Source organism: Cupressus sempervirens, chromosome 7 (assembly GCF_028749045.1).
Source record: "Cupressus sempervirens isolate cs-2001-9-10 chromosome 7, ASM2874904v1, whole genome shotgun sequence".
In the NCBI taxonomy this organism is placed as follows: domain Eukaryota; kingdom Viridiplantae; phylum Streptophyta; class Pinopsida; order Cupressales; family Cupressaceae; genus Cupressus; species Cupressus sempervirens.
The window spans coordinates 245,267,112-245,280,144 of record NC_143124.1 but is presented as its reverse complement, the minus strand read 5'-3'; the positions used below and the strand labels follow the sequence as shown (position 1 = coordinate 245,280,144).

The window sequence follows — 13,033 nt, the reverse complement described above, 5'->3', positions numbered from 1 at the left end:
GAGAATTTGCACATTTTGCAATGCTTGGAAGGTGGAAACAGAACAACACTTTATGTTAGAATATGTGCATACAAGGACATTAGGTTCAAATTTGCAGATATTATATGTAGAAGCTCTTGGCATAATTTATTCAACGCGGAGAACAATGAGAAGTTAGGGGGATTTATCATTAGTTTGCACAAAAATATATCTGAATTACTAAAGGTGGTTTAGTCAGAAGATTGTCTCAGTTTATTCTTATCTCTTATCTTATCAAAGAACCAAATAGCTTGTAGGAGCTACAAATTTTGATTGTGATTCCTACGTCAAAATAAAACATTTCACAGCTTTCTTAAAATGGGTTTTAGTCCCACAATATTTTACTAAGACCTTTAGTATAGAAAGACTCGGCTCACTTTCTTCGGGTATCAATTTTGCTCGTCTTAGTGTATTTACATTGAGAGCAGGTTGCCAAGACTTAAACCTCATCCTTTTTTTACATTACTTTTTCCATGTTACTGCCTTGAGAAACTTTTTCAGATTTCTATTTTCACCTCTTTCTTCCACTTCTAGGTCGTGTCTAGATTGCGCGGCACCAATTCTCTATTCTCTATCGTCTATAGACTTCGATATTATCATATTAGAGCCATCTATTTTCCACAAATCTAAATGATCGTTGATTTCTCTAATGCCACCATTATTTGTTATCATATATAAGAGGCGTTAATTTCCCACAATTCTAAATTATTAGTAATTAATCTTTTGTAATATAGTTTCGGTCAACCAAAACTGTTGAGTTTTTGAAATATACAATTTGCGGAAGTGATTCCTTTCATGTAATATGATTTTTCCTTATCAATCCACCATGTTTGTAGACTTGTGTAGCATATGACACGGTCTTACTATTCAATACAGGCTGTCTAATATATATGGAAAAAGTGACTTCATATTGATATTAATATATTACTGAAGTATTGAATATAGTGATATTAATATAATAGTGTAAAGAGAGAATATTTCTTTTGCTTATGAACAGGACTGGAAGGTTGAGAACATGCACTAGTTAATTCAACCAGATGGCTAACTTCCTTGTCAATTTCATAATAGGAGGTTCATGGACGATAGGAGGTTCAACATGGAAAAGAGCACGAGGACGTTTTTCTATCTCATACACTATTTAGTCTCGTGAATATCATCAAAATCTTTCTTGCATCTATTCGTAACTATATTTTAAGCTGAATGTTTTTCTGTCCCATACACTATTTAGTCTCGTGGACATCGTTAAAATCTTTCTTGCATTCATTCGTTACTATGATTTAAGCTCAACTTTTTCAGTATGAATCATGATCACATCCCCATGTGGAAAAAAAACAGAAATGGTTACTCATACATCCACTCTGCAAAAGATATTCAACCAAAAAGAATTTTATTAAGTTCCTTTAGATTTCGAGTTTTGCTGTACACCGTAAAAAAATTTAATTTTGCAAAAGTAGCGGTGAGGATATATCAAAATGACAATTGCGACAAGAGGTCTCAATTCCTGTTGCACCCATGTCCAAGGAATATGACTTGGCTGACAGAAGCCATGTAGTAAATCGTGACAAATCTATATGTCGTGTTCTCAAGTACAGTGGAAAAGAGATTGGGCACCAAAAAAGATGTCCACAACTCCAATTTCTTGGAAAACCCATTCCATATCAACATAAGATTCAACTCAAATGTTTCAAAATTGAGCCCTTTCATCATTACAAGTGGTCCTTCAATGAGTTGGCATTTTGTATGCACAAGACTAATTCAAGATAAAATTCGTCATTTTCATATTGGTAAAACCTCAGCAACGTACCAAAATCTTAAGTGTATCATATCCCGTGCATGCATCGACAAACTCTGGACATGCATTAGTACTCTTTTCTTAATAACCAGGGTGCTAGCACATACATCTGACGAGCACCCAACATCAAACCTAAGAGGACAAAATTGTGGAAACCAACAATATACCAGATTAAACCAAATTAAACAATTCGTAAGAGTGCTCCCTATGTGTCCAAACAAATCCATGCCGAAAAAATCACCGCATAAAAGATTCCTTTACAAAGCACCGGCCTCCTGAACTGAATTAACCATCAGAAATGGTTAGAAACATATTGGATCATACAGACATTGCAAATGCTGTTTCTTGTGTCCACAAATTGTAAATGGAACAGTACTTACTTGTACTCCAAGTGTATGTTGAGAAAGCGTGGATTCTCCTTGCTTTGTGACAATTTAACAGAACCATTAATAGCTTGATCTTGCTTGACTTCTAACGGGTCAAAAATATAGAGTAAAGTCTGCAAAAAATGGATTATATACCATGAACATCAAAGCCAGGATTATTTTCATAGACAAATATAGAAGAAATAAAAAGAAGTAAAAGGGATCTTAAATAGATGACTTAAAACTCTCTGTTTGGTTAATCAGCAGATCAGATGCAAACTGTTTAAGCTGTTTTCCCTGTAACAATAAAGAACCTAAATGCAAACAACACAACTTTCAGGATAACATTCTTGCAAATGTGATATGCTACCATACTGGTTTCGCAAAGACCTCTATTCCATGAAGGTACAAAATGCTTCTTATTGAAAAGTTCCTCCCTGATAATAAATCAGGAAGTTGCCCACTGCTGGCATGTATGTTATCATTATGAGATTCAGATAAGGGCAAAATACACCTGGAAGGCAGCTGGGTTTTCTGTGGCCTACCATATTCAATTCAAACATGGCCAGGAAGGTCATCTTGTATATGAATTTTCTTCATAGACACCTCCCAAATGAGGAAAAGAAAAACATAAATAAAAGAAAACAGCATAGGAAAAACAAATCAGTGAAACTTAGTACCCATACAAAATTATTCATCTATTGACACTTAGTGAAAACAATAGTCATTTCCTATCTAGTCAAACATCATAAAATCCATGCTCATTATTGTATTTTGAACTTTAATAGTGTTATTGTGTTGCCAACAATAAACACTTGGATGGCAAGAGAGTCACATACCCTGTTCAAGGACCTGGAGGTTTAGGTGATAGGTTTCCTTGAACAGGGTGTAGGACTCTCTCGCTATCCAATCACTTTTATGTCTCCATCTGCCTTTCTGGGAGGAGCCTTCTTACTCATCTCTACATTTTTATGCATTTTTCAATTGACTTGTTCACATGTAGGGTTTCGACATAGATGACCTAGGCTTTTACTGAAGTAACTTTAAACACACTTTCAACTCCAAAAAGCTCCTAGGACTAAAACAAGATTGAATTTTGAGCATAACTGCTGAAAACGTGCTGTGATTTGCTTATTTTACATTTACCACTCAAATTGTGGCATCGTCAATTTCAGTTAGAAACTGTAATTTCATCTGCAACTCACACTAGAGCTTGAAAACTTTTGATGACTTTAAATGATTGATGCAAACATAACGGTCTTTCAACAGTCAAATTTTGAGATACTCCAGTCGTGGAATTTACTGCATTCATGTGCATTCTCAGTCTGTGATTAGATGTTTTCACACTTTGAATCTTCTTTGTTGATGTTTCAAGATTGAGTGTGATTGAATAACCAGGATGAAAAGATTTCGAAATCAATGAAGATTAGCTTTTTAAACATTTGATCTATTCACCTTTAAGAAAGTGGGTTCCCCTAGACACGAGTTTCCATATATTGATTCTAAGGGAAAGACTCGACCCTGACAATTCTAGCAGTATGAGGGTACAACCCAATAAAAAAAGCAACAGCTTGACATGATGTGTCTTTTGACTTGCAATGAACCGATTTGATCTAACTACTTGTGTAAAAAAGTAGAGAGTAGTAAGAAGGCTCCTTCCAGAAAGGTATATAAAGACTTAGTAAAACAATTGGATGGCAAGAGAGTCCCACATCCTGTTCAAGGACCTGGATGTTTAGATGATAGGTTACTGGATAACATAACTGGTCTAAGGGATGCCAAGATACCAGAGATGTGGTGGCAGTCATTTAATCACTTCTACAGAAAGAGAGAGCCTAAGATTCCCATGAGTAATGGATGGAATTTGGACATGGGCAAGCTCTCAGTCTCAAATGATTTGTGGATGCTGACTTGATGAAATTATTTGTGCAAAGGTATGATAAATGTATGATGCTAGCAAAAGAGCAATTATAGCAGCAAATGGCACTACATTCATTGATATAGATAAGTGGTTGATTGATGGTGTTCTCAATATGAACAAAGGTGCATCAATAAGAATAGATTTGAAGAAACTTGAGATGAATTATGGGACACGTGATAAATTGCTTAGAAGAACCCTCAGTTTGAATAGAAGGATGCAAAAAGGAAACCAGATTCAATTTCTCAAATGGGAAAGTAGCCTTTTGAAGACTATTTTGTGAAGACACTGGGCCTTGTGTCAGATATTAGGTATTAATGCCCAAGCGGCAATGCCACTGGGCCTTATGTGACTGGGTGCACAGAGCCAAGACCCAACGAAAAACACAGTTTGACTTTGCTGGATTTTTAGAAGATGAAATGAATGAGAGTTTTCTCAAGGTCAAAGCAAACCTGAACAAGTTTGATTCCCAGTTGTATTCTCTCATCTGTCACATGTTCCTATTTAGAAGAAGAGATATCTGGGATGATAAATTGAAAATTAGATTTCAGGACAACAAAGGAAACATCCCCTACTCTGATTTTGTCATTTTCCAAGTGTATTTTGTGCAGAAAATCATAAGATACATGGTTGTCCCACAGGAGAGAATCCCAAGACGTGCTAGAATTTCTTAAGCCTGCTCAAAGAAGAATCTTGGGATTTCAATTGGGGAGATTTCTTTACCCACAACCAGGGAACAAGTTTGATTCCCGGTTGTATTCTCTCATCTGTCACATGTTCCTATTTAGAAGAAGACATATGTGGGATGATAAATTGCAAATTAGACTTCAGGACAACAAAGGAAATATCCTCTACTCTGATTTTGTCATTTTCCAAGTGTATTTTGTGCAGAAAATCATAAGATACATGCTTGTCCCACAGGAGAGAATCCCAAGATGTGCTAGAATTTCTTAAGCCTGCTCAAAGAAGAATCTTGGGATTTCAATTGGGGAGATTTCTTTACCCACAACTATGGTATATGTGTAATAACCCCAGCAGGTTATAACTTCAACAAATGCCAAATTATTTACTAATTCAGTTGTTTGACATTTTGTCAAACACTTTGCAAGCAAGCTCTTATACCACTGTAATATTTTGTGCAATTCTGATTTTTATTTCCTGATTACTAACTTGAGAATTTCATCAAACACTTTGCACACAAGGGATATATATATTGCAGATCTAAAGTCTGATTTCTTTCAAATTGCCAAACTTTAATTTATTTGCTTGCAAAACTCCAAATAACCAATAATAAATGTTTTTGTATTTTTTTAAAACATACAACATTGACTATAAATGAGAAAATATGCATCTACATCAATAAGACATTAGGGCAACAATTCTGATGTAAAACTCTAATATAAATCTGATTACAAATGATCTCTAAATTCTTCACATACCCTAAAATATTCAAATATATCCTCTATGCATTACAAATGAAATAGATAGGAACCTAGAAAACTGCTCAAGGGACTTTAGATTTTTACTGTACCAAGTTCTTGTAGCAGCAATGACACTGTAGCGAACTATTGTAGCAGGTTACTATAGTGACGACACTATAGCAATGGTACTATAGCAAAGTTACTGTAGCAGCAATATTGTAGCAGAGTTCCTGTAGCAATATCCAACTTATTCCTTACTTCACAAATCTGGCCCTAGGCCACAAATTTGGCACAATGAAAAAACTAATTTGTCTTCTCCAACACCTGCAACCCTTTGGAAGATATTTCGCCACCTCAATTATGCAAATCAATGGGAGTGTTCATTCCCAACGATCAATGAAGCAACTGCATAAACCCTTGGCTCCACAAGTTATCCAAAAGAGTAGAAGCAACACATTCGATGCTCAACAATGAGGCTGCCTTCCCTATTTATTTTTTCCTCCAATAGATGGACCTCCTTCTAAAAGAAATAAAATAATATTTAATTCCTCCTACAAGATTCTTTTAATTTATTTATTTAACTTTAGTCACTTTTAATTAAATCAATTAAATATAAAGTCACCTTTTAATTTTAAATTTATTTAATGACTTTATAAGAAATTAATTTAATCAATTTCTCTTTATTTCCCCACTTAGCCTTCGGAAAATGTAAAGGCTAAGTACTCCACTGAGATGCTAAAAAAGATGGGGACATTACAATCCACCCTCCCTAAAATTGCTTGTCCTCGAGCAATGTCAACTCCGGAGGTTGTTAAATTTCCTCACCTTCCCAAGTAACATCCTCAACCAACAAGTCCTTCCATTTGATCAAATATTCCCTAATAACTTGTCTCCTCACCTGTTTCTCCCTAACATCCAATATAGCCTCAGGTACCAGAATCAACTTACCCTCATCATCTAAGGGTGGTAGAATTGTGAAAGGAACCACACAATGTCCTAACGCCTTCTTGAGGCATGACACATTAAAAAGATTATGTACCTTACTATATCAGTTGGTAACTTCAACTCATAAGCAACCTTACCCATACACCTAATGATTCAAAAGGGTCCATTGTATCGTGGCTCTAGCTTCCTTGCACCGTTCTTCTTTAGTCTAGACTGTCTATAAGGCTGCATCACCAAGTACACCATGTCTCCTACTTCGAATGAACTTTCACTTTTTTGATCTGCATATTGCTTTTGTTGGCTTTGTGCTCTCTGAATATTCTCCTTAAGAGCCTTCATGATATCTTGATTTTCTTGCAGCAAAGCTCCAACACTAGGCATTCTAATATCACTAATCAACAAATCAAGAAAGTTGGGTGCCTCATAACCATACAAGACCATAAATGGTGTCATCTGAATAGAAAGATGGTAGGTAGTGTTATAGTAGTACTCGCAAAGACATATCCACTTAACCCATCCATTTTTCTGCCTTGCAAATTAGTTTCTGAGATATCCCTTCTTGGTTAGATCAGAAAGTGGTGTTGCATGTCGTGAATATATATTAACAAATATGCAGTAAAAACCACATGAGCCCAAAATTCCTCTAAGTTGTATGAGACTCTCGGGTATAGGTCACTCCATGATTGCCTTGACCTTGTCTAGATCTATGCGTACTCTCTGTGTGCTAATGATGTGTCCTAAGTACAACAATTCTCTAAAACCTAACTCGCACTTGAATTCCTGGATATGCAAGGTCTCTTTGCCAAGAATACCCAAACCTATATCAAGATGTGGAATATGATCCCTTCACAATTTGTTGTACACAAAAACCAACACAAACTGCCTCAATTGTTATATGTCTAGATGATAAGCATTTTTTTCTGCTCCTCATGTATTGGCATCAAAACACACTCTATGTCATGAAGCCATGTCATCCACAATACTCTATGTAATAACCCCACTAGGTTATAACTTCTTCAAACACCAAAAATCTTTATATTTCAATTGTTTGACATTCCGTCAAACACTTTGCAAGCAAGCTCTGATACCACTGTAATGGCCCTCCTCAAATCTTCTCTCAAAAATGTTGATGAAAGTTCAAAGAATTTCATCAAACAATTCACATGCAAGGGACGTATGACTGATATAGTATTTCGACTGGCTTTAAATGACTTTTTCTTCAATTTGCATCAATGAGAATCTTGTGCTAGAAGACTACAATGGACTACACAATGACCTAACATGAGTGTGCTACTAATTTTGACAATATTCAGTGCATATATATGATCTAAGCATGAGAAATGAACACCTACAACCGACATTTTTACAAACAGTTGGTATGCAAACTAACTAGCTGATAAATAATGATATTAAATTGCTTAAATGACACCAACAACTATTATCTTCTTAATTGCAATAAAAAATACAATGCTCATGAAATATGGCCAAGACTTTGGCATTTACATGGATTACAAAATGATAATGCTGGTATAATGCACACTTACAGCTGAAACTTATAACACCCTAAAAAGCAGTACTAACCAAAAAATCTAGTTGTAGATGGCTGTAATAATTTCCTTCAATGCTGCCCCTTCTGCTTTTCTTTTTTCGAACTGCTTTTTCAGCCTGCTTTTTCGGTTCTGCTTTTTTGTACCCTCTTTTTCAGCCTGCTTTTTCGATTCCGCTTTTTCGGACTACTTTTTCGTATCTGCTTTTTCGGATTGCTATTATGTTGAATCTCAAGACCATATCTTTCAATGGCGTCAAGATTTCCAACTTGAAGGGATTTCGTCCTTCAAACTATTGAGACAATCTCCAGAAAACTCCCCAATTTCTTTGATATTTCCAAGCATACTTAAAAGCTCTTCCATTTCTTTTATAGTGTTCTGACAAGAGCTCCATCTTTCGTTTTCTCAATGTGGGATAAAAGATAACTCCCTTTATGTAACTTATGTCTCCAATGTGTTATAAAATAAAGGGGACTCTTTTAATTTAAATATTTCCCACAAACTATAGTCTATGCATTAATAAAGTTAAATATTTAAATTTAACTTTATAAAATAGCTTTATCAATGCATAACAAATCTTATCAATGATAAACAAGTCTTCTTGTCGATTTTTAACAATTACCATCGACATACCGCTGCCCCTGGATGTCCGACCATGTCCAAGATGACTTACTATAAATAGTAAGTATGCCCAAAGTTGCCTCAAAACCCCTCAGAAAGACCTGCAACTGAAACTATCTAGGCCAAATGGCCTCTAAGTCCCTTTAATGTCCTAGTTAGCCTACGGGACCGTGGGGAAATAGGCTAACGACAACATCATGCTATGAATGCTAAAAAGGGGACATTACACTATATTAGCATCTCCCATGTTTACCACGTAAAAGTCTGCATTAAAATCAAAGCTATTCAAATGCATGGGCAGATTTGAAATCTTCCTATCCCATCTAACAGTGTAGCCATTCGTAACCTTTACTCTTATACCCTCAAATACCTCCGTCTGTATGTTGCGTCTCTCAACCAACCAAGCATCAATGAAGTTATGTGTAACTCCTGTATAAAGCAAGGTAATGATTTTCTGCCCAACTAAAATTCCACACATCGTAAAGGATCCCTCACGTTGTATGTTAGTGATATGTGCTTCCTATAGCTGAATTGACTCTTCCCTTTTATCCCTTTCTTCCTCATGTTCTGATCTTGCTAGCTCAGACCTTTCTTGATCAAATTTCTGATCTAAATTTTCAGGTTCAGAATTCTCATTATATGCCCACATAACACAGTCAATCTTCCCCTTAGACCTTAATGGACAATCATAGTTTGCATCATGTACCCCTTTGCAATAAAAACAAAACTTCTTTCTACTCAAATCATTAAGCGTTTCTCTATCTAGGGATGTTGTTGATTCCCCCTTTGGATCTAACTTTTTCTGAACTACCGAAATATGATCCTCAATTTGTTTGTGCATAGTGTCATGATGAGATAATGCTGCAATAATCTCATCCTCCTTCACCTTAAACTAAGTCTCCAAGCTGTGAGCAACTTCAACCGCACATGAAGAACCCTCAAACTGTTCTTGTTTCTTCATGTTTGGAATCATTAACAAATCCTTTAATCGTCCAAACTCATCAGCTTCATTGCTGTCATTGGAGGTGCATTTTCAGATCCATTCTCTTTTTGAAACAAGAGTCTTCTAATGTTATCCATCCTCTTTTGCCTTTGTATGTTCAAGAGATTGACCTTTCCTTTGACTTCTTGGAGACATTTTCTTGTATTGGCAGCCACCAATTTAGCACTTTTAGCTTTTTACAACCATTCATCATTCATTTCTTTAAACCTCTTTACCTCTTTAATGCCAAAGTATGTCAGACCAGCTCTCGTATGATTGATATCTTTGTCTTTACTAATAGGTGTAGGACTTCCATCAATGAATGATATCACAATGCTGACTTTCAGATTATCACAAGCTTCTACTTCATGAGAATGATGGTGCATAACACAATTGTCCTCAAACAAATCAATAATGATATCATGACATTGTAAAGATTTACCCTCATCATGTGTAACCAAAATACTAGAGGCTGCTCCACTATGTCGAGGATCAACTTTCATATCCACCTTAAGTGGCTCAATCAAATGATGAGGTCTTTGTAATTGCCCATTCCAAAGCAAGCTCCCCGACTGAGATGAGTCTGAATTAGACACATTATGTTGTGTGCTATCAACATCCAGGGTACTGCTACTATGTCCTTCAATAGATAACTCAACTACATGTTCCTCTAGCTCACAATCCTGGGGCTCCATGTCAACAACTGAATCTTCAACCTCCTTTGCTAAGGTCTGATTTGAAAAATCAGACTCATCAGTGCATGAATCTCCATCATACATTGTGTTATTAATACCCCTTTCTTGAGTACTACCAAGTGACATATCAAGGATAACATTTGGCCTTTGTGGATACAAGATTTCATAACTGATGTCACAAAAATCAGAAGTGTTTATGCAATCTCTATTTATGGTACCAGTATCTTGAGTGTCAACAACCACGGTCACTTTCATAACCTCCTGTGAAACCTCTTGTAAGGATGATGTAGACAAATCGTTACCCAAGGCTGTCATACTATTTTTCTGATTCAAATTTGCATTTCCATCAAATTCATCATATAAATTTTTACACACCTGATTGGAAGTAGAAGACATAAAATCATTCTCTTCTATCATGGGTCAAAGATTCTGGAAAGTATCTAGCTTATGAGTCCAAGATTGAGTTGGAACTATCTTGTTACTATCAAACATAGGTAAAGTAAATTGTGTTCTGTATTCTTCAAACCTTTGTTTTAAAATCATTCTCTTCTATCATGGGTCAAAGATTCTGGAAAGTATCTAGCTTATGAGTCCAAGATTGAGTTGCAACTATCCTGTTACTATCAAACATAGGTAAAGTAAATTGTGTTCTGTATTCTTCAAACCTTTGTTTTGGTTGATTGGTCTTCAATCTCGCCTTGTCTTATAATGCTCTCTCCTTTGACTTCACAATCTATCAAAGCATAGGTGTTCCCTAACCTCTGGTGTCAATGATTCCCATTCAACATTCGTTGTCATAAGATGCTCTGCAAATGTTGCCTCTCCTTCAGCATTATAATCTTCATGTTTATTCTTGAGAAAGGTAGGGTGTGTGGGCCTATGAATGATCTAGGAGGAATCTCGTTGTACTATACTCCTATCAGCATCTAGGACTTGGTTTTGTTTGATCTGTGGGTTCATCTTCTGTATTGTTGTAGTAAGTTTTTGTAAAGCTTCAGCAATCCGTTGCTGCTCTGCTGCCAAATGTCTGAAGAACTCTCATCCTTCTCTTTCTTCATTGTCTCCACCATATTCTCCTTTATTTCTTGTCATCTCTTTTCCTCCCTTCTCACCCATTTCTTCTACGGGTATATTCTCAAATTGATTTTGCTCTTGTTTTGATCTCCTATGAGTGTAAACCCACCGTAGTGGCTACATGAAACCTCAACCCTCCAAGATGGCAGGATCAAAGCTTTGATACCACTGTAATATCCCCAACAGGTTATAACTTCAAATACCAAATTCTTTACTAATTTAGTTGTTTGACATTTTGTCAAACACTTTGCAAGCAAGCTCTTATACCACTGTAATATCCTATACAATTCTGATTTTTATTTCCTGATTGCTAACTTGAGAATTTTGTCAAACACTTTGCACACAAGAGATATATATATATATATATATATATATATATATATTGCAGATCTAAAGTCTGATTTCTTTCTAAATGCGAAACTTTAATTGATATGCTTGCAAAACTCCAAACAACCAACAACAAATGTTTTTGTATTTTTTGAAACATAGAGCATTGACTATAAATGAGAAAATATGCATCTACATCAATAAGACATTAGGGCAACAATTCTGATGTAAAACTCTGATATAAATCAGATTACAAATGATCTCTAAATTCTTCACATGCCCTAAAATATTCAAATCTATCCTCCATGCATTACAAATGAAATAGATAGGAACCTGAAAAACTGCTCAAGGTAATCTAGATTTTTACTGTACCAAGTTCCTGTAGCAGCAATGACACTGTAGCGAATTACTGTAGTAAGTTACTGTAGTGACGACACTGTAGCAGCGGTACTATAGCAAAGTTCTTGTAGCAGGGTTCTTGTAGCAATATCCAACTTATTCCTTACTCCAAAAATGTGGCCCTAGGCCAAAAATTTGGCACAATGAAAAGACTAATTCGTCTTCTCCAACACCCACAACCCTTCGAAAGATATTTCACCACCTCAGTTATGCAAATCATTGGGAGTGTTCGTTCCCAGCGATCAATGAAGCAACTACAGAAACCCTTGGCTCCACAAGTTATCCAAAAGAATAGAAGCAACACATTTGATGCTCAACAATAAGGCTGCCTTCCCTATTTTTTTTTTCCTCCAATAGAAGGACCTCCTTCTAGAAGAAATAAAATAATATTTAATTCCTCCTTCTAGAAGATTCTTTTAATTAATTTATTTATTTAACTTTAGTCACTTTTAATTAAATCAATTAAGTATAAAGTCGCCTTTTAATTTTAAATTTATTTAATGACTTTATAAGAAATTAATTTAATAATTTCTCCTTATTTCCCCACTTAGCTTTCGGAGAATGTAAAGGCTAAGAACTCCACTGAGATGCTAAAAAAGATAGGAACATTACAATATGGAACCCCAAAGACACCTCATGTGTTACCAAAATATTTGTCATTCAGAATTGCATTCTTGAAGTCATCTGTCGACTTGATTAGATTGGCTATGTCAATTTGAGGAGGATGGTTAGTCTTCCTTGTTTCCCACACAATGCAAGTTTGCAAACTTCCATGCTAGAAACAACGAAGCATCTTAGCAGTTTTGTGTTTTTTAAAGGACATATAGGATGAGTTATGAATAGGTTAGAGCTTATCACCCAGAGGATTTTATGAGAACTCTCATGCCAAATTTCACACATGATTTTGGTTGAAGAGGATATTATAAAGA

General features: G+C 35.7%; 1 protein-coding gene across 3 annotated transcripts in view; it reads right to left on the bottom strand.

Annotated features, from left to right (window-relative positions):
• Nucleotides 1–1,388: 1,388 nt before the first annotated feature.
• Nucleotides 1,389–13,033, bottom strand: part of LOC149546411 (putative protein arginine N-methyltransferase 6) — a 248,429-nt gene continuing 236,784 nt past the window's right edge. For 2 of the 3 annotated variants that reach the window (XR_016353711.1, XM_089791185.1), the window contains 2 exons: nucleotides 2,191–2,309; nucleotides 1,389–2,085 (listed from right to left, as the gene is read on the bottom strand). Coding sequence is in view for 2 of the 3 variants with exons in the window: in XM_089791185.1 (XP_089647311.1) it covers nucleotides 2,016–2,085; nucleotides 2,191–2,309 (189 nt within the window). In the remaining variant the exon portion in view is untranslated. Of the gene's footprint in view, nucleotides 2,091–2,190; nucleotides 2,310–13,033 lie in introns of all 3 variants that reach the window. The other variant, XM_089791186.1, reaches the window with a different exon arrangement.